At 38.9% G+C, this 19,846-nt stretch overlaps 1 protein-coding gene across 8 annotated transcripts in view; it reads right to left on the bottom strand.

Annotated features, from left to right (window-relative positions):
* Positions 1–19,846, bottom strand: part of fam13a (family with sequence similarity 13 member A) — a 78,006-nt gene that overhangs the window by 22,431 nt on the left and 35,729 nt on the right. For all 8 annotated transcript variants that reach the window (XM_036574976.1, XM_036574980.1, XM_036574978.1 and 5 more), the window contains 4 exons: positions 11,941–11,982; positions 2,558–2,599; positions 2,154–2,333; positions 1,196–1,370 (listed from right to left, as the gene is read on the bottom strand). In XM_036574976.1, coding sequence (XP_036430869.1) covers positions 1,196–1,370; positions 2,154–2,333; positions 2,558–2,599; positions 11,941–11,982 — 439 coding nt within the window. The remainder of the gene's footprint in view (positions 1–1,195; positions 1,371–2,153; positions 2,334–2,557; positions 2,600–11,940; positions 11,983–19,846) is intronic.

Genomic DNA, 19,846 nt, shown 5'->3' on the forward strand with positions numbered 1-19,846 from the left:
AAGTTACATCCATCAACACACACATACACACACACAAACACATGCTGCACCAGCTCATAAACATAGGTAAACAAGACCTCTTCGCTTCAGTGGCTGCTTGCCTCAGATAAAAGATCATACTAATTGAGCCCTTATTAGCTTGCATGCAATTTAGCCAGAATGTTCTGCAGGCAAGCGTGACACACTGTTACCCTTGTGCCCAAGACAGGGATTGCGGGATTGCTGGTATAATTAAGGCAGTTTACCCTGGGTCTGTTTTTTCCTCAGCATTCTCTGCCTCACATCACATCTCTACTCGCAACCTCTCTCTTACTATGCTGTTACAATTACCAGGACTGACTCACTGCTCTTAAGAACAGTACTAGGGGGTAGATGTAGAAGAACTAGCTGAAGAAATTCATCAGATTGACTGTGTGTGTTGTTCTGGAGCAGAAAGTGTATTTTTTGAGAAAAACACAACTGTACTTGTTTAATGAGTTGGTCTCAGTTTTTTTTAAACAACTGAAGTGTGCTCCCACTTGGTTGGAATGAAAACTGTCACATTTACTTTTAAAATTAACAAATAATTTTTACCTTCTCAATGAAACAGTAATGAATAGTTGGCCATTTGCAGGATTATAATTAAAAGTTAGGAAGGTTTTTCCTTTTACTGTAAAGTCACTATTTTGGATTATATAATCTTTATATAAACGATACATAGACATGATGCAGCAAAAAATGTGTATAAACAAAAGTGTCCATCAGGTTCTCTTTCACAATGTAAGAGAGCCCACCAGAAGAATTTAAATATTAATATAATTCTAATTCAAATACTTAATTCCAAATAATTTTAGACCATTTCTGTCCATCATGCAAGTCTTTGCACAATATAAAGGGAAGCTAGTGTTTTCAATGATGTTAAAATATAAATGACAACAAAAATGGAGATCCAACAGCAAAAATATATTTTTAATCTTTTTTCCAATAAAGTATTTTAAAAGCTTACATAAATGGTTTGTTATTGTTCAGTTATGACCATTCTCATTTTTAGCCTCTGGTTGCTCAATTAATAATGAGTAAAACTGTTATAATTGTAAAAGACTTCTCAATTGCTAATATAATCGTGACAGCCCTAGAACTGAGAATAAGACAGAGTAAGAAGACCAAAAGAGAGAAAGCTAGAGAGAGCCTGGTGGACACACAGAGCAGTACTCACAGTAGGTGAGTCTTGGATATGAGACAGCTCGGTGAGGGTAGGGCTGTGTTTGGGCTTCCTGGGCCTTGTACCCTCCTGAGCACTGTCCAGTCTCCTTTCGTCCTCCTCGCTGGCGCTGATGCTAACACTGCCACTCAGGCCACGGGAAGGGATGTTCTCCTTATCGATGTCATCCCTAAGGAAAAGACAGATCTGCTTTCAGAAAAAAGCACAACACGAGCCAAGTTTAGCAGAGCCTTTTCTTTTCCATGTGAAGAAGGATCAAACAGGGCATGAGCGAGGGAGACAGGCTAATGTCCCAGCTACTTATAGCAGACAGCAATGTTTATCTAAACTCTCATCCCACCCAGATGAGCCGGTGTCACTGAGCACAACTGCTTTAATTCTAATCTCATGTTTTTGGTCTCTTTTGCCGTTGTCCTCTTGTCAGCAGGATCAGTGAGGCTCTGAGATGACCCCATACAGAGACAGGAGTGATAAGTCACCAGGAGTCACCAACCCAGGCTAGGTGCTAACACATGCTACAAACCTACCTCTGCAAAGTAAGACTTAGAGTATATTCAGTCTAAGTCCTAGTCAAAATTGTCACATCACCACACTGTAACTATAAGTTGTTTACCTTCAAGGGAACCAGTGACACATAAGGAATACAAAAATCTGCTGAGACTGACCAAAGTTAGCTTTATGCAAGAATTGGCTGGTAATTATGACTCAGGCAACACGGAACTTGCCCAATTTTACCACAGCTTTGCTGGCCCTACAAAAGCAACTTCCTTTTAATAAACTCAGAAATGTATAAGTTTATGGTATGATAAAGACAGCAAAACTGTAGATTAGACCATTATATACAGGTTTATACTCCAAATTCTAGCATATGGTAAGCTCAGGGAAACTGAAGGGAGGTTGTCATGCTCAGCTGTGGGGATGGTCTTAATCTTTCATAAAGGAGAGCTCTTACCTGAATTTTTCACGATTCTCCTCTAGCTCTCGCTGCTGTCGCCTCCTCTGCCGAGCCGTCGTCACGGGAGACGCAGAATGGCCAGCTGACTCAGAGCCCTGTGGTGAACTTTGACCTGCCTGCATGTGAACATCAAAGAGATGCTGCTCCACCGCAGAGCGGATTGTCCTCTCCAGATAACTACAGAAAGAGAGTGCGGGAACGAGAGAGAGACAAAGACGTCAAAATCACATCCTTCCATTCTCAAAGCAGAAAAAAAGATTATAGCTACAGTTATGCCAACACTGAAGCTCATTTGTCTGTTCAGGTTATTACAGTGAATCATCTGTAACAATGATTTAATTAGGGTGAATACATTATCAGGACATGGTGCTATCATGTTGAGTCACTGTATGATCACTTACTGTGCTAAGTCGGGCCTACAATGACCAGGAGAGAGCTGAGAGCTGGAAGAGAGAGAACACAGCATATTTTACACATTGTACTATGAAGTGAAACAGTCATATTGAAACATTACCCACCATTAACTGAGCTTCTGCAAATACACCAAAAAATGCATGTGCCGCATTTAATTTTAGTGATAAGTGTATATAGAATCCAACCAAAGTATGTCCATATGTGATTCAGGCATGAAACACAATGTGCAAGGTGTAAACAAGCTCTTACTCAACCACATGCTCTGACGTCTAAACAGGATAAAGAGGTGCACGATATATGGAAGTCAATATATTATTCAATTATTATTTTTATTTTTATTACATTTTATTAAATATATCATATTAAAAATGGATTACTGGACAGGATTATTTTAATCAGTTGGCACTCCAATTGTGCAAAAACAACAAAAAAAATCAAACACAAATTGTTTATGGATGCTAGTACTGGAATCAGTTTTCAGCCACAACAAGGTCAGTCATATCCACAAATGGTCAGTGTTGGCTGTAGGTTTTCATTTGAGCAAAGCAGAAGCATGCAAGATCCACTGTTTGAAGACTGAGACCTACTGATTAAAGAAGTGGAAGGAGTTCTCCTGCTTGACTGGAATGAAAATCTGCAGCCACATCAATTCTTTAGAGATGAAACTGGACAACACTGACAACAAGATGTCAATTATCAGCCTAGAAATTCCATATCAGTGCATGTATAAGAACAATTATACAACGACTTGTTTGTCTAAGCCAAAGAGGCAATATGATATGAACCGGAAATTGAGCATAGAAGGACAAGTGTCAAGCTCTTGAACATTCTGTCTTTTTTCCTGCTCTCCCTACCCTGTCCCAGGCGTGCGTACCCATCATGGTGCACAACGCAAGGTTTGACAGCACAAGTAAACAAGCCGGTTGGCTTTGTTTTCTTGCACTGTCATGCACTCCTGAGGAGTGGCTTTAGTCTTCCACAAACAAAACCCATCACTGTACATATTAGTATCACTGTACTGGACAATAGTGTAGTTCTGCCACAGAAGACGAAATTTCTATATACCTGAAAAATGACTAACAACATCTCTTTTGCCAGAATATACAGCCAACTTTGCCAAATTTTTGGTAAAGAAAATATATTAGAGAAGAGCACCCAAGACACAAGCAAATAGTGATGATGAAACCAATTGGATTTGAATACTCCCAATTCAGTGACGCATAATAATAATAATAATAATAATAATAAGAAGAATAATAATAAGAATAATAATGCATCCAGACATCTTTGTGAATCTCAAAATGACTGGAATTAAAACTAAGAGGCCATTGACGCTGCCTGTGGTTCTCTATAAACACGTCAGTTTACAGTCACAGCACTGCTTTGTGGGAAAGAGACTGAACAGCAAACAGATGACAGAACAGAAACAGGCGATTACAACAGATGAGAGAGATTACAACAGCTCACAAAAGAAGGCACACCTACCAGACCAGCCAAATCACTAAGCAGAACTTATCCAAGCAGAGCTGCTTTTTATCACGATGACCAACCATGAAGCCCTGCTTTTCTCTCAGGTTCTTCTCAGGCCAAGATTAGAAGTGTTTATAGAAAGGTCAAGGCTGCCTCTTGTAATTATTAAAAGAGTGAAGAGAATAAAGTGAAAGTCATTACCAACCTTGTTCATACAAAATAGAGCAGCACTAACATTATTATTAATATTAATATTAATAAATGTTACTCAATATTAACTTGTACAGTGCAGGGTATAATGTTATAAATCAGACACCAAAGTGTAAAACAATAGTTTATTCATAGTTTAATACTATTTTGAAAAGTGCTGACATGGTAAAATATTAAAAGATTCAAATGTTATTAAATGATAAACTACTATGTATAGAAACTTCTTGTCACTAAATTACTATGAATAGACATTTGATCAGGAAGACTTGGTCACTACTTTTCGAATATTAGGTATTCATTTTAGTTTATTCTTGATGCTATACAGTTTTCCCAGTCATGGAATCACCTACAGCTCTGTTCATCATGAAAATATTTCTTCGCTTCCCTCAAATAGACTGAAACCTATGGAACATTAGCATAAAATTAAAATAATTTTATACACACAGGTACCTGCACCAAAAATGGCTTTGTATATTCAAAATAGAAATGTTAAACATCAATATTTTGCCGCTAATTTACCCATGTATCAAAGAACAGGGGTGATCTAATTAACTTCTGCCTTACAAATATGTCTGTCTTTTATGTAACAAATGGGGCAATACTGGTTACAACAATACACAGCTTTTATTCTACAAAACAGCTTGAACACAGTGACTCAGCCTGTGCTTGCTTCAAGGAAGATTATCAGCTGTTTGGTCTGGTCTATTTTTAAACGATTCCCGCTCGCCGATAGTTACGATAACTACACTCCATTAGATGAGAGTTAACCAGTGCCCGTGGACAGATCTTTTAATAAATTCCAGGAAATGACTCCACTATCTAAAATGGACACGCTGCTTTGCACGCTTAAATAAATAGTGACTCCAGACTTATCACCTCAGCCTTATAGTTCTATGAAATCAATGTACCCCTCAGGGTCACTGCCTTGAAGTCGTCCCGCTTATGGCAAGCTGTTGTCACTTAAAGCAGCTGAGGATGACTCATCAGGAAGATGCCATTCAGGTGGCATTAGACTGCAGCAAAAAGCTCATCTGAAGTAAAACGAAAGATCAGTTGTTTGAACTGATGTAGGTCAATGACTACAGCTAGTGGTCTAAAGAGCATAGAACAAAGTCGGTCTTGGTTAAGTTACATGGGTGTGTGTCTTGAGATATCAGCCAAGGCAACTGTGGTCAAGGTCTCAGAAACCACAGCGTGATTGGGTAGACACAGGGTCTGCTATCTAATGTCTGGAATGTGTGGGCTATGAATAGAGAACACTTTGGACTGTGAAAAGTGTCGGAGTCAAATATACCTTAACTTGAACTCAATGAGTTCAGGTGGGGATACAGATGAGAACAGGGCAAAGCATCAGACAGTAATGAGTGTGGAAGAGTCAGCTGAGTGTTTTTTTTAATTAAAATATTGACATATATGTGTGGACTGACTGTGCAAAGTGAGGATAATGCTAATCAATCTACGGTAAGATGTCTTGCTGGTGTGAAAAATTCCAAATGAAATTAACCGAATGAAGGTACTGTATAATAACTTGTATAATGAAGACACATTTTAAGCCACATCTTTTATCCTTAATTAAATTAAACATAATTTCAAAAGGAAACCACAACAACTTAATGGTTTAGTCTGTGTTTTAGCCCACACAGCCTCATTTACTCAGGTTCACAGCCTCTTTCAGCTGGGATTCACATGGTATAATATTTGATTATTATAATAAGCCCTACTTCAATAAACAAATTGTCCAATCCTGTATACAGACCTGGGCACAGCATGTACTATCTTATCTAATGAAGCTCTTGTTTGATTGGTTCATGGAGGAAAACATGATAAGAACTGTGCTGAGCTAGTGTGCGAGATAAACAAACAACTAGCAAATGAAATGATCGCAGGGACAGAGTGGTCTCTCAGTCATAAACAGCAGCAAGTCACAATGAGGTCCTGTGCCATGTAATGTTACACTGCTGTCTGCCTAGCCTGACCCACTGCTCTCTCTCAGACTAAAAACAGCACAGTCACCCTTGTGAAATGCTGATTCTAGAGTTCTAGAAAGTCTTTATGTCTGAAGGGCTAAAAGGCCCATTTAAATGATCTAGTATCAATATCAGAGGCATGAGACAGAGGGTCAATACAACTGTATTCCCATTTCCCATTTCACCCTGTTCTTCAGTAATCAGGACCCCCGCAGGACCACCACAGAGCAGGTGTTATTTGGGTGGTGGATCATTCTCAGCACTGCAGTGACACTGACGTGGAGGTGGTGTGTTAATGTGTGTTGTGATGGTACAAGTGGGTCTGACACAGCAATGCGGCTGGAGTTTTTAAACACTGTCCACTCACTGTCCACTCTGTTAGACACACCTACCTTGTTGGTCCACCTTGTAGATATAAAGTCAGATATGACTGCTCATCTGTTACTGCACAGTTTGTGTTAATCATTCTCTAGTCTTCCATCAGTGATCACAGGGTGCTGCCCACAGGGCACTGCTGGCTGGATACTTTTGCTTGGTGGACTCAGTCCAGCAGTGGCATTGAGGTGCTTAGAAACACCAGCAGCACTGCTAAGTCTGATCTACTCGTACCAGCGTAACACATACGAACACGCCACCACCACGTCAGTGCAGTGCAGAGAATGATCCACTACCCATATTATATATATATATATATATATATATATATATATATATATATATATATATAAACACTTAAGAACATATAAGAACACATAAGAACAAATATATGAACACACAACCCCATTCCTGTATTCCCCCTATATCACATTCCCCCTATATATTCAAAGAAAAACATCTCCATTTTTGTTGATTGTTATTTTTCTACATCACTGAACATAGCAGCTGTCCTTTATCCTTACTGGGTGAAGCTTAATGATAAATGGACCAATAGAAATGTTTCAGAGTTACTTGGAATAAAAACCCTATACATGCTTTATTTGAAATTGTTCATAGAGCTGTCTGAAAAGGCTGCATTTCACACAGCATGGACTGAGCGTTTTCGTACAGTGTGAGTATATAAATCGTAGGCTTTGTCTCTAGACGATGGTCTATTCAAACGTACAGACTCACCAAAGAACAAAATTTCTAAAATCACAGTGTATGTCTGACTTTGGAGGACATTCAGCAACAGCCCAACCAGCCAAACAAATACTTCAGACATAAAACTCCACACAAGCATCCACTCCTCGGATGCTTCAGCCTTGGATGTGATTCCTGCCATCACTGAGCTACAGAGGCTATGCTGAAAGATACAGATAATAAGCAAAAATGCTGTACAGATGCACTTTCTTGACGTGGAACAAAACCTGCTCTTCTCCACTGTAACCTCACTCAATAGAAGGTAGCGCACAACTCCTTAATTCTAAGTAGGTTACTCAGTATGGTATTGGATTCGGGATCGGCGAGAACTAAAAATATGTACCCTTACTCAGTATTGATGCATGCCTAGATAAGACTATAGGAAATCTGAACTTTTGCCAAAATGAACAGATATGTTCCATTTCACAAACGCTTGCTTTCCAGCAGTAAATACTAACCATTTCTGAAATTCACATACATTTTTCAAAGATTCATCTTTTCACTCAAATTGTTACACTGATTATGTGATTTGTAATGAAAAAAGTATTAAATTACATTTTCACTTGGGGATCAGACCCACTGTATTTATACAAACCCCATTACAAAAAAGTTGAGACAGAAGGAAAAATGCAAATAAAAACAAAAAGCCATTATTTATACGAAATGTTTGAAACTCCACTGTCTTTTCGTAACTGTTCGCTCATTCTGACACTGATGCCTGCAACATTTTGGAACAGGGCAATTTAAGACTAGAAACACTGTGAAATGTTTAAAAAACATCTTTAACAGGTAGCACAATTATGCTTCCATATAAAAGGAGCATCCAGGAAAGGTCTAGTCCTTCATGAGCAAGAATGGGTAATGGCTCGCCACTTTGCCAAAAATGCATCAGCAAAGAATCTAGCAGTTTGAAAATATCATTCCTCAACTAGGGATTGCAAGGATTTTAGGTGTTTTACACTATATAGTGCATCATATCATCAAAAGATTCAGAGAATCCAGAAAAAGTTCTGGATGTCTCTGACCTTCGACACCTCAAACAGTACCGCATTACAACCTAGCATGTTTTACTGATAAATAACATAACAAGGGCTTGGGAAACGTTGTCAATAAACACAGTCTGTCACTGCATCCACAAACGCAAGTTAAGACTGTACTATCCGCAGCTCTCAGGGCTCGAGCTGATCTAAAATGCACAGTGGAAATGTGTACTGATGAAGTCTTCTTAGGGTTGTTTACATATGTTTATTTAATTGACAACATTAAGCAGCATTCTGCACGTGTTACAAGAGCATGGCTGCATAATCAGAAAGTGGGAGTACTAGACTGGCCTGTCTGCAGCCCCATCAAAAAAACGTCTTATTAAGCTCAAAATGCGACAAAAAAGGCCCTGTATGGGTGCTCAGCTGAAGACTTGTACAACTGAAGAACGGCAAAAAATTATGCAAAAGGAAAGGTGAACCAACTTTTTCGAATGTGTTGCAAGCATAAAATTCGGAATTAGTGTATATTTACATAAAACAATTTCATTTGTAGGTTATTTTATCGATAAGATATATTGCGTCATGTTTTTGTTCTGTTTTTAATGTAATACAGGTCAAACAGATTTACTAATATCACTGCTTTCTGTTTTTATTAGTATTTCACATTCTGTCCCAACTTTTTTGGACTTGTGGTTGTGTGTGTGTATACATACACAACCACAGTTTGTACACACACAACCACAGAGAGAGAGAGAGAAAGAGAGGGAGAGAGAGAAAGAGAGAGAGATGGTTATACTACATATATAGTGCATTCTGAGCACCAGTTTCTCTAAGACAAATTCTTTGTAAATGCAAATGTACCAGGCCTATAAAGTGATTCTGATACTGCGTGGGGGATTTACATTAATTACACAGCATGTTCAGTCTCCATTACTCTGTAATACAAACACACCATGTAAAAGCTCCAGCCTAATTGATCAGTTAATCCAGTGTTACAGAGCAGTCACCTATTAGACAGGATCAGGCATATCCACCTGTCAGCACATGGTCAGGTTGCAACAAATTCACAAAAGGAAGAAAAAAAAAACAGCTACACTCAGCCAGGAAAAGGCCTAAGTCGATTTCTACTGTTCTACTGCCAAAAACATTGCAGGCCAAAAACCAGCGAGCAACACTGCACTTAATATCACAATTGTAGTCAACTGAGATTATTAAAAATGAGTAATAATGGAAAAATCTTTATTACAAAAGCATTGTTCAAAAAAAAAAAAGAACACGAGATTTTTTAAAACTTCCAGAGTCCCCCTGCCAGTCTGATAAAGTACTGAATGCATCACTGTATATAAACATATATATATTTTTCTCCAATATTCATTTGAGACACAAAACTTTAAGGTTATGGTTCATGTAAATTGTTTGCCCTGGCTTACTGTTGAGTTTATCTAAAAGAGCCTGTCAACACTCAACATGTTCAGGGGCTACAAGCTACTACATTTTCGAAAAACAAAGAAAGCTTCTGACTGCCTCAGTGATATCCGGCACATGATGAGAAGTCTGATAAGGCCCTGTACAAAGTCAAATGTCTAGGTGCCCTCAAAGCAACGTGGCAAGAGTGTGAGTCATGTATTGATACTATCGAAGTGACATTCACTATCATTTATTGGCATCTATTTTAAGCCTGGTCTTAACATTATGGTTTTGAGTGCACTGTAAATCCTATACTGCCAATAACATTAAAGTCAGCTGACCAATCACAGCATTCTGCAGGAGCAAAGGCAGAAAAGCTGATATAAGGAGCCTACTAGGATGTCTTGGAAGAAAGGTAGAGCCCAGGTGCGCATCCATTCTGTCCAAGAGACCCATCTGGTGACAAGCCTGCCAAGGATGAGCGTTGGCAACTTTGACACAAGCATGGATAATCACACATCAGCAGAATCGTCAGGGCAGGACTAAACAGCAACTACTGCAAGACTGGCTGGTTCCCTAAAGAACCTTTTAATGGATGGTTCTTCAAATAACTATATTTGTATATGAAGTGTGTGAGTGTAAAGAACTTTGAAAGTTTGAAAGTTTTTACACCAATTTTACAGTTTTATTTAACAGTAGCGTAAAATTTATTCTGCACTCTAAATGTAGATATTTTTGAGAATACGCTGTACTCTACACTTTCTTATTTGGTTGAATGAGACATCTGTCAGTAATCTGTAAAGCTTGTCCAACCACACAATGGTAGCTACGAGAGGTCAACTCAGACATGCAGGGATTGCCATACGATACCTATGTCCCACATTTCAATGTGACTCTCATATCAGGATGCTGATAAAATGCCACAATGACTCAAAAACAAAAAACTGCCTTAAGCAAGAACCATGAAACTGAATGACTACGGACAAACTGTGTGGGCCAAAGACAATGACAGATATTTAACTGCTCCGAACAACTTGTATGTATGTAATTAAAAGCTGGCAGCCTCTGTGGTTAATGGAGAAAAACAGAAGCAATGAGAAGAGGAAGTAAGCTTCAGTGGAGCCCCAGCTCTAGCATTTCACTAAAAGCTGAACACACAGCGTCCATGTTCTCAGTGCCTGAGACACATTTCATCAGCACTCGCCTTTTCACACTGATCTGAGACCTGCATGTTTTTGATTGTGTTGTTTAGTGGCTGTGGTTACAGCTGAAGAGCAGAGAAGAAGATCCTCAACATGTTCAAAGTCCATGCTAAGATGTGCTGCCAGCTGAAGAGGAACGCTGGATTGTATTTCTGTGGTTTACAGCATACTCAACGTAGGGCAGGGGTGATAAACGGCATGAGTGTGTCCCACGTGTTCTGTGTTAGGTTAAAACAGGTTGTAAATAGTGAAACGTGTGAAAGGTCACCTACCAAAATTCTGGAAAGAAACAGAGCTGATGCAAGCCAATGAGTCACCGTGAGAGGGAAATTATGAAATTCCTGCAGTGACTGTTTGATTTTGGAATGTGCTAATGCTCTTCTAGGCTGATGTGATGTTTCACCATGCACCACTTGTCAAACATTCATCAAAAGTTTAGCTCTGTCCTCATTTAAAAAAAGACTAAATCAACCCAGCTTTTATATTTTTTAAATATTTTTTGTAATAATTAACTGGTAATGAAGAATAAGATGAACAGCTTTGAATTGAAGGGAAGCTGTCTAATTTGCTTTAATATTTACCATTTCCCATCTTCCTCTGATGTTGATCATTTGTTACGGAGCTTAATAAGGACAATAACAGGCTCAGTAACACGTTGCACTCTGATGATGCCACGTGCGCTTGGCCAAATTATAACAGCAGAGACAACTGTTGCATGTGCCGTGTACATCCCTTGCTTGCCTGAGACAGCGTGAAAAGATCTGCTCTTTTTCGTCCCCTTAAATGCATGAGGTTTTTGTTAGCGGGGGAATAAAAACAGGAAGGGAAAGCAAGAGGACTGGTGGAAAGAGAAAAAGATAGGAAGCATGATAAAGAATAAGCGAGAGACCAAGGGTGACAGAGAGAGAGCGAGAGAGAGAGAAAGGGGGAGGGATGAAGCAAGTTAGAGAGTGAGAGAAAAAAAGGGAAAAAATCTGAAAGAGAAATGCTGAGAGATAAAGTGGCAGCCTACCTCACATAGAAAGGAGATATTGGCCTCTCATCCTCTTGGGAGCTGCAACACGACAAAAAAACAAAAACATGGGTTAGGATCATGCAACAGCACGACATAAACAGACCAAGCATTTGCTAGACGATTCAAAACATTGTTCTGAAGCACATGGGAGTATTTCTGAGTGGCTTTTGTCTGGGGAACAATGGGTGCCTAGTGCCCCAGTTCAATGCCTTTGTGCAGTCTGTCTCCAGTAATTACTATAGCCAGAGAGAGCCATGTAGCACGCTGTGGAGCTCTGCCAAAAACACATGATAAATTATGCTATGACAAAAGGCATCTACGCTGCTTAACACACAGCAAGAGGCTCAGTATTCAATTAACTCTTATGGTATTCATATGTGTCCAGCTAGACCTGAACACTATATGTGTTAATTCATCCATGTAGGTGTTAATACATCACCATAACTCAACATTGTAAGTCAACATTCAACACTATAAGTCATGCTTCAATTATACTGGTCAACATTCAACACAATAGATCATCATTCAACAATGTAGATTATTAATTAACATCACAGTGCTTCTTTTAACACTGTAGGTTATAATTAAACAACATAGATCATCATTCAACACTACAGCTCATTACTCAACAATGCAGATCATCATTTAACATCACAGGTCATCATTCAACACTACACGTCATCATTCAACACCACAGGTCATCGTTCAACAATGTAGGACATCATTCAACACCACAGGTCATCGTTCAACAATGTAGGACATCATTCAACACTACAGGTCGTCATTCAAGACTACAGGCCATCATTTGACACTGTAGTTCATGACTAAACACTACAGATCATCATTCAACACTGTAGTTCATGACTAAACACTACAGATCATCATTCAACACTGTAGATCATCATTCAACACTCCAGCCATTCAGTACTAAAGGTCATCATTCAATACTACAGGCCATCAATCAACACTGCAAATGATCGTTAAACACTCCAGGTCATTATTCAACTCTATGCGTCATCATTCAGCACTGTAGATCATCATTTAACACTGCAAATTATCATTTAACCCTTGCAGGTAATCTGTCAACAATATAGGTCATCATGCAACATGGTAAATCATACCTATAACCTTGTGGAGAACGAGAAACAAAAACACAGTGATTGTAACAGGATATAATAGGGAACATTACTTCTATTCATACACAGGATTTTATTTCAGAAGCCCTTTCGATGAATGTAGTGACTGCACATATATTCACAAGCAATATAATGACAATATGGTGTTTTGTTTATATCATGTTTAATAAATCTGTAGTTTGAGGGGTTAAATCAACCTATTAGTACTAATAATAGGGGTGGGAATCTTTAGGCACCTCACGATTCGATTCGATTACAATTCAGAGGGCTGTGATGCGATTATAAAACGATTATCGATGCATCTCGATGCATCTTTTTTTTTCTATACAGGATTTCTATTTTCCTACTGTGTGAGGACTTGGTAGTTTTAAAGCAAAGTATTTGTAATGATCCATAATGCATTTACTTCCAATATCTTTTATTAATAAATCAAATGAAAGTGATGTGGCAAGTGAACTAGAAGGCTCTCATTAAAAGTAAAGTCAGTAAAATATCTTCGAGACTGGACGCTGAATCTCGGCTCCAAAGTGTGCATAGCGTGAAAGCCCTGGTTCTCAACGGCTGAGAACTGGCCTGCCGACTGCAGGTCACATAGCAATGAAGTCTCTAGCTCTAGTAGTAGCTACGAAAAGACAGACAGAGATTTAAGACGAACATTTGGAGATGAATGGACTTATTCGCATTTATAAGCAACGTAGTTGGTTTCCTGGTACGTTAAATCTGCAACGAGAGACTGTCAAACACTAAAAAGTTGTTAAGATGAAGTCAGCTTCTCTTTTGAATTTTTCCGTTCCAGCTTAAATGCTGCAGCAGTTACATTCGGTGCCTCAGGCAGAATTTAAGGTGGAACGGGAAAATTTGAACGAGAAGCTGGAGAATTAGACGCAACTTCAGCCTCGAAAAACAATCAAACGTTGAGAGACATTTTACAAGAAACTGATCTACTTTTGAGGAAAAGTTTCCTATCGGAGATGGGAGCAAAACGGCTATTAAAGCTTAAAGCAGAGCAAAGTAAACTGCGTTTTCGTTTATATTGTATAGCCTTTACTAGGACATTAAATGTTGTGGCTCCCAAGGTGGTTAGATTTTTGTTGAAAGGACAAAATGGCTCTTCTTAACATTTGGGTTGTGACTCCTGACCTGACCTGGCTTTAAATACAGAGGGAGCCGGTCGGATTTCTCACTCATCCACTTGTGTTTTTGTTATGTGCCGTCAGAGAGTGTCCGGGCGCTGCACTTCCCCGCTTACCCACAAGTTCTGCCTTTTACGTTCCGTCAACATTACGTTATATTTTTATATTTTTACATTGTAGTTTATTTATGAATCGATTCAGAATCGTTCACGTCCGCATCGCGATGCATCTAAGAATCGAGTTTTTCCCCCACCCCGAACTAATAAGGTACATATTCTGAGATTCTTGACTTGACACTAAGGACTGCTAAGCACCCTGCAGCAAGACACTTAACATCACATTGCTATAGGACTGCTGTGACAGGACACCTCAGAATTTCGTTTGTGTTAAACAATATAAATGTGGAACTGCATTGTTATGGCCTAGTCACTTGGCACACAACATTCAAAAATACGTGCCGCGCCTTCACGTAGGCCATCAAAAAAAGCTGTGTGCAGGGGTGGTGGAAGAAAATAATCTGAATACACTGTACTTCAACTGCCTACCAGTAAGGATTTAGGTCTGGCTCACACAAGAATGAAAAAGGGGGCCAAGGTTCAAGCAACTTCAAAAAGCTCACCACATGACTGCCTGTGCTGAAGAAATTTATGAATGCACTAGCACATATGTGTGTGTGTGTGTGTATGTGTGTGTGTGTGTGTGTGTGTGTGTGTGTGTAGGACTGGTGTTCCCACCCACAAAATAGCATAACACACCATTTTTTTTTCTATCTACAACAACGTGTGTACGTCCCATTCTGAAATCTCCTTGGCATTAACTAAAGCGTACAGGAAATTGCACAATATTTCGGCATTCTGAGGCCAATAGTTTTCCACTGGGTGGTGTTACAGTCTGGTGAGGGTATTAAACTAATGTGTGTACCGCTGTGAATTACAAAACGAAAATCCTGCTTACCTACTACCTTAGTGAGGGAACAATGGTAACCTTCAACAAAGCTTTGCTCATTTAGAAATTACAAAAAAGTGACGAGTCAACTAGATGGAGCTTCCGTAATGTTTTATCCGTGATGTTACTTCAATCTAATGATAATTACTATCTGGACAAAGTACAACTCCAAATGTATAGATGTTCAGTCACCAATACAGTAAAAAGATAAACCCAGTAGGGCTGGGAGATGTGATGATATTTTATTGTGATATTGTGATTATTGTGATAAATACATCTAAGCCAGGGGTGCCCAATCCTGGTCCTGGAGATCTACTACCCTGCAGAGATTAGTACCAACCCTAATCTCACACACTTGATCCAGGTAATTAAGGCTTCCAGGTGCATCTGACTACTAGAGCCAAGAGCGTTAGATCTGAACTCTTCCAGGGTGGCAGATCTCCAGGAACAGGATTGCGCACCCCTGAGCTAAGCATTTTGTGGATAGCGTCATGCCATCTGCATGTTTCATCATCTGTTTAATTGGATTTAGTGCAGAGCAATTTGTGAAACATAAACATAAACTTTTTAATTGTTATTAAAAATACTTCAGAACAATTATTTCATAATCACGATGCATTTTGTGTATAGACAAAGTATTGTAACACTGTATTTTTGTAATATTGCCCACTCTAAAATGCACTCACATCATACAATGAAAGGAATGAAGGGGTGCTAACTGGTACTGCTAACATCCATTTCTCCTTAACATTAGCAGTGTTTAAACAAATTATGTATTTTATTCAAACATAACTGTTAAAGTTGACACTAAATTAGGGCACAAGTATTTCTTCTTCCCTTTTAACCTCCATGTTAGAGCGTATAGTGTTTTTAACCCCTTAAACCCTAAAGGAAGTTACATTTTCACTCATTCACAAATATCGACAAACATCCACTATTTAGTTTTCAGCATCCAGAGCTTGTTTCACTGGACAAGAACTAACTGGTTCAAATCAGATTTTGTCAGAATTTGCCAACTGTAATGTTAACATTACCACCATGATAGCTAACATGATACTGAGTGAAGACTCCTGTCTAGAACTAAAACATGGCTTTACTGAAACCTGAATGAAGAAAAATGTGTGTAAATGTGAATCAGATCAAATGATCCAATCTAATAAATACAGTAAACATGTTTCTACAATTCCAGCCACAAATTCTTAAGTTTTGAAAAAAATTTCATTGACACGGTTGCCCAAGTGGCTAGGGCAAAAATCTGTCTAACCCTGCCTAAGACTCTGTATGTGAGCCAGTTCTTCAGTTCGTCACTCTCATAATTACATAACTTATTAATTACATTGTAGTTACTAAATAATCTAGTAGCTGCTGGATGCTAAGTCTTAACATTAATAGTTGAATAATAATCCCACAGTTGACTGGGTTATATGATAACAGTAATTAGGCAACATTTTCCTGACACATTTCCACTAAAAGACTTTGTCGCGTTTCACTAATATTTCTGGCTGATAAGCTCAGCTAAGCTTCCTGGTTTCATGCTCAAGCAGGCAACTTTAAAGTCTGCATGCCCTGGCAATGAGGGATGTCAAACCAAGCAACACATCAGTGTGGGTTTCTCTCTACAAGTGACAGCAGTAGGAACCATATCCTGCTCCCTGTGTGTATGCGTCCAGGATGTGTGCGTGCAAATGTTTTAATACCCAAAGCACAGTTCAACAACGTCAGACATGAGAGCAACAAACAGATACAATGTGTTCGTACTCAATGTCCTGTGTCAAGAAGAAAAAACAATAGCTTCAACAAACATGCTAATGTGGCTGACAGGGAATGGAATCTAGGTAGCCATCATTTAGTATGATGCTATTTGCATAATTATAATTGGTCACTGTTCACCTTTGTTTAATTTTAATAACATTCATTTCTTTAAAAACTGAACTATTCCTTTAATCACCATGATCTATTCACTATGCAAAGCACTAAAAAACTAGAAGTACTGGGTTCCTAAAGGGGAATTTTGACCAATTTCCAAATTTGTGTTCTTTGAGAGGTCATTCAGTCATTCTGTTTGATGTGGAATGCACCATAAGTTTCACATCAAACCTCCCTGAGGGACTTTGTTTATATCCTAACAACTGATGTTCCTTTTGACATGATATCAGTGGGGGATCAGATTTTTTAAAACATTTTGCACCTATATATTGCCGCAAATAGGAAATGCTCAGCCAACATGTTATGTACAACACAGGCGTACAAGCCTAAACAGGCAGGTTATGCTGCATATACAAAGAAGAACATAAAATGTCTTCCACACCCTCATGCATTAGATAAAAGAATGAATTAGACAAAAGAATGAGTAAAGACACAGAAAGTACGTGATTGCACATTCTAACAATGTAATAAAGTTTTAATAACTAGCAGAGGTCAGTTTTGCATGGTATTTGCTCCGTCTTTTACAACCAGACATTAATTAATGGTGGTATCTCAAAAGAATGGTGGTATCTCAGAGGAGATGTCCTTTAACAATGGCAGCTGTATGAGCAGCCAGACAAAAGCACAGGTCTCGAATACCTGCCTAAAGAATATTTACCAACAGAGCAATATTTGTTCAGCTCTGAGGACCAGATGTACATATGTGAGAAGCTGTAGTGCAAAGTATGCTCTCAAAACATATGTTACTCCTTCTCAAATAGAATTACACCCATGTAGAAAGATTTGATGGAAAAGAACGTCATTTACTAACAATGTTATAATTTCACCACTGACTACTCATGTTCTGTTTGTCCTTAGCTTAGAAAAAACCCTGTCAAAACAAAAGTCTCACCAGCGATACATTAAGTATTCTTTATTCCCTTTAACTTGATAAACTCTGCCAGAAGAGTAGCTGGAGCATGTACATGTCCACACTGGTCATAGTAAGACAGACCTGCATGTGGATGTGGAGCTTTCTGGGTACTTCCCTGTTTTCTATCACTATATTAGCGTGAACACATGGACTTCAATGTAGAGTGGTAAGAGCTTATTACTGATTGGTTTAATGATAAAAGGTGGCTTACGTGTGGCATATTACTAACTGTGTATTCTTGGTCAAAATAAAAATCTACAAACTTTCAGCTTTGTTAAACAATGTTCTTTACATATCTAATAAATGCAACAACATTGAGACATCACACTATTAACAAAGAAGAGTAGATTAAATAACAGAAATAGGCATTCTATAACCTTAAACCCTGAACCTAACAAGTTAAGAGCAGTTAATGGGCAGTCTTTTGCACAATTTGTGCAATTAGCTACAGTCACACTGTGACCCATCAAAGTACATATCTTCTCATATACACTATGTATCCAAAAGCAGCTTCACACAAGCCTAAGATCACTATGTGCAATGTCAAGCATCAGCTGTAGTGGTGTAGTGTCATGCTGGAGTGGTGTGGTGTCATGCTTCACAATCTGATGGAACATTAGATGCCAGGAGAACACTACCAGAATGCACAGTGCCAACATACGAAGACATTTTTGGCATTTTTATGCTTCCAACTTTGTGGCAAGCATTTGGGGAAGGCTCTTTCCTGTTCCACCATGACTGTGCCCCAGTGCACAAAGCAGGGTCCACAAAGACATGATTTTATGAGTTTGGTGTGGAGCAACTCCAGTGGCCTGCACAGAGTCCTGACCTATGCACAAAGTGAGGTCTATAAGAACATGTTTTGACGTGTTTGGTGTAAAGTAACTCCAGTGGCCTGCACAGTGCCCTGACCTCAACCCCACTGAACATCTTTAGGATATTTTGTAACATCAATTATGATTCAGGACTTCTCCTCCAACATCAAGGCCGGATCTCACAAATGCTCTTTTAATGGGCACTAGCAGAGTGGAGGCTGTTATAGCTGAAAAGGGGGCATACTCCATATCAATGCCCCTGATTTTGGAATGGGATGTCCAAAAGCTCATATAAGGATGATGGCCCTCAGTTTCATGCACATGTCTGATGACCAGCTCATGCATCTGTCACAAATGAAGAACAAATCCTACTCACGCCTCTAGTTGAGTATTTCCAAACCCCTATCCTGAGGGTATTCCGGCATTGCTTAGTTCAGGGTTTTCCCTGCTCTAACACACTTGACTCAGCATTTGATGATCAGCCACCAAACTAAACAGTGCTGTCCAACAAGTGCTGGTAGTGGGTCTGGAAAAAGCTGATGTAGAGGCACACACTGTTAGCTCCACTTCATGTTCCCACGGAAAGGGGATACATTGGAGATGCATGTGCAGGGTTGATAGTAGCAGCACACTGCCAGGTTCTTCAGCCTGGCCTCTTTCAGTGAATTTCTCGGTAGCAGCATGGTTACATCATCTCTTTCCATTAACTAAGGCAACCCAGGGCTCTATTAGAGTCATGCACTGTTTATCTTTCCCCTTGCTGTGAGCATGTATCTATTATGACAACATGCCATGGCAAAACTGGTAAAGAAAATACTAAAAATCTTATTTCAATTAAGCACATGTTTAAGCTATATCTATAGTTAACTTTTGTTTCTATCAGCACATTATAGTATATTACAGTGCAGAGATGTCTTTAGAGAAAATATAAAGCAAAATAATACCCAAAACTTAGCTTTTTGAATTTATTATTGTTTTATCATTATCATTATAACAGCTCAGAAAACACAACTGGGTTCAGTTGTTATTTTGCTT

Source organism: Colossoma macropomum, unplaced genomic scaffold (genome assembly GCF_904425465.1).
Source record: "Colossoma macropomum unplaced genomic scaffold, Colossoma_macropomum, whole genome shotgun sequence".
NCBI classification, from domain to species: Eukaryota; Metazoa; Chordata; class Actinopteri; order Characiformes; family Serrasalmidae; genus Colossoma; species Colossoma macropomum.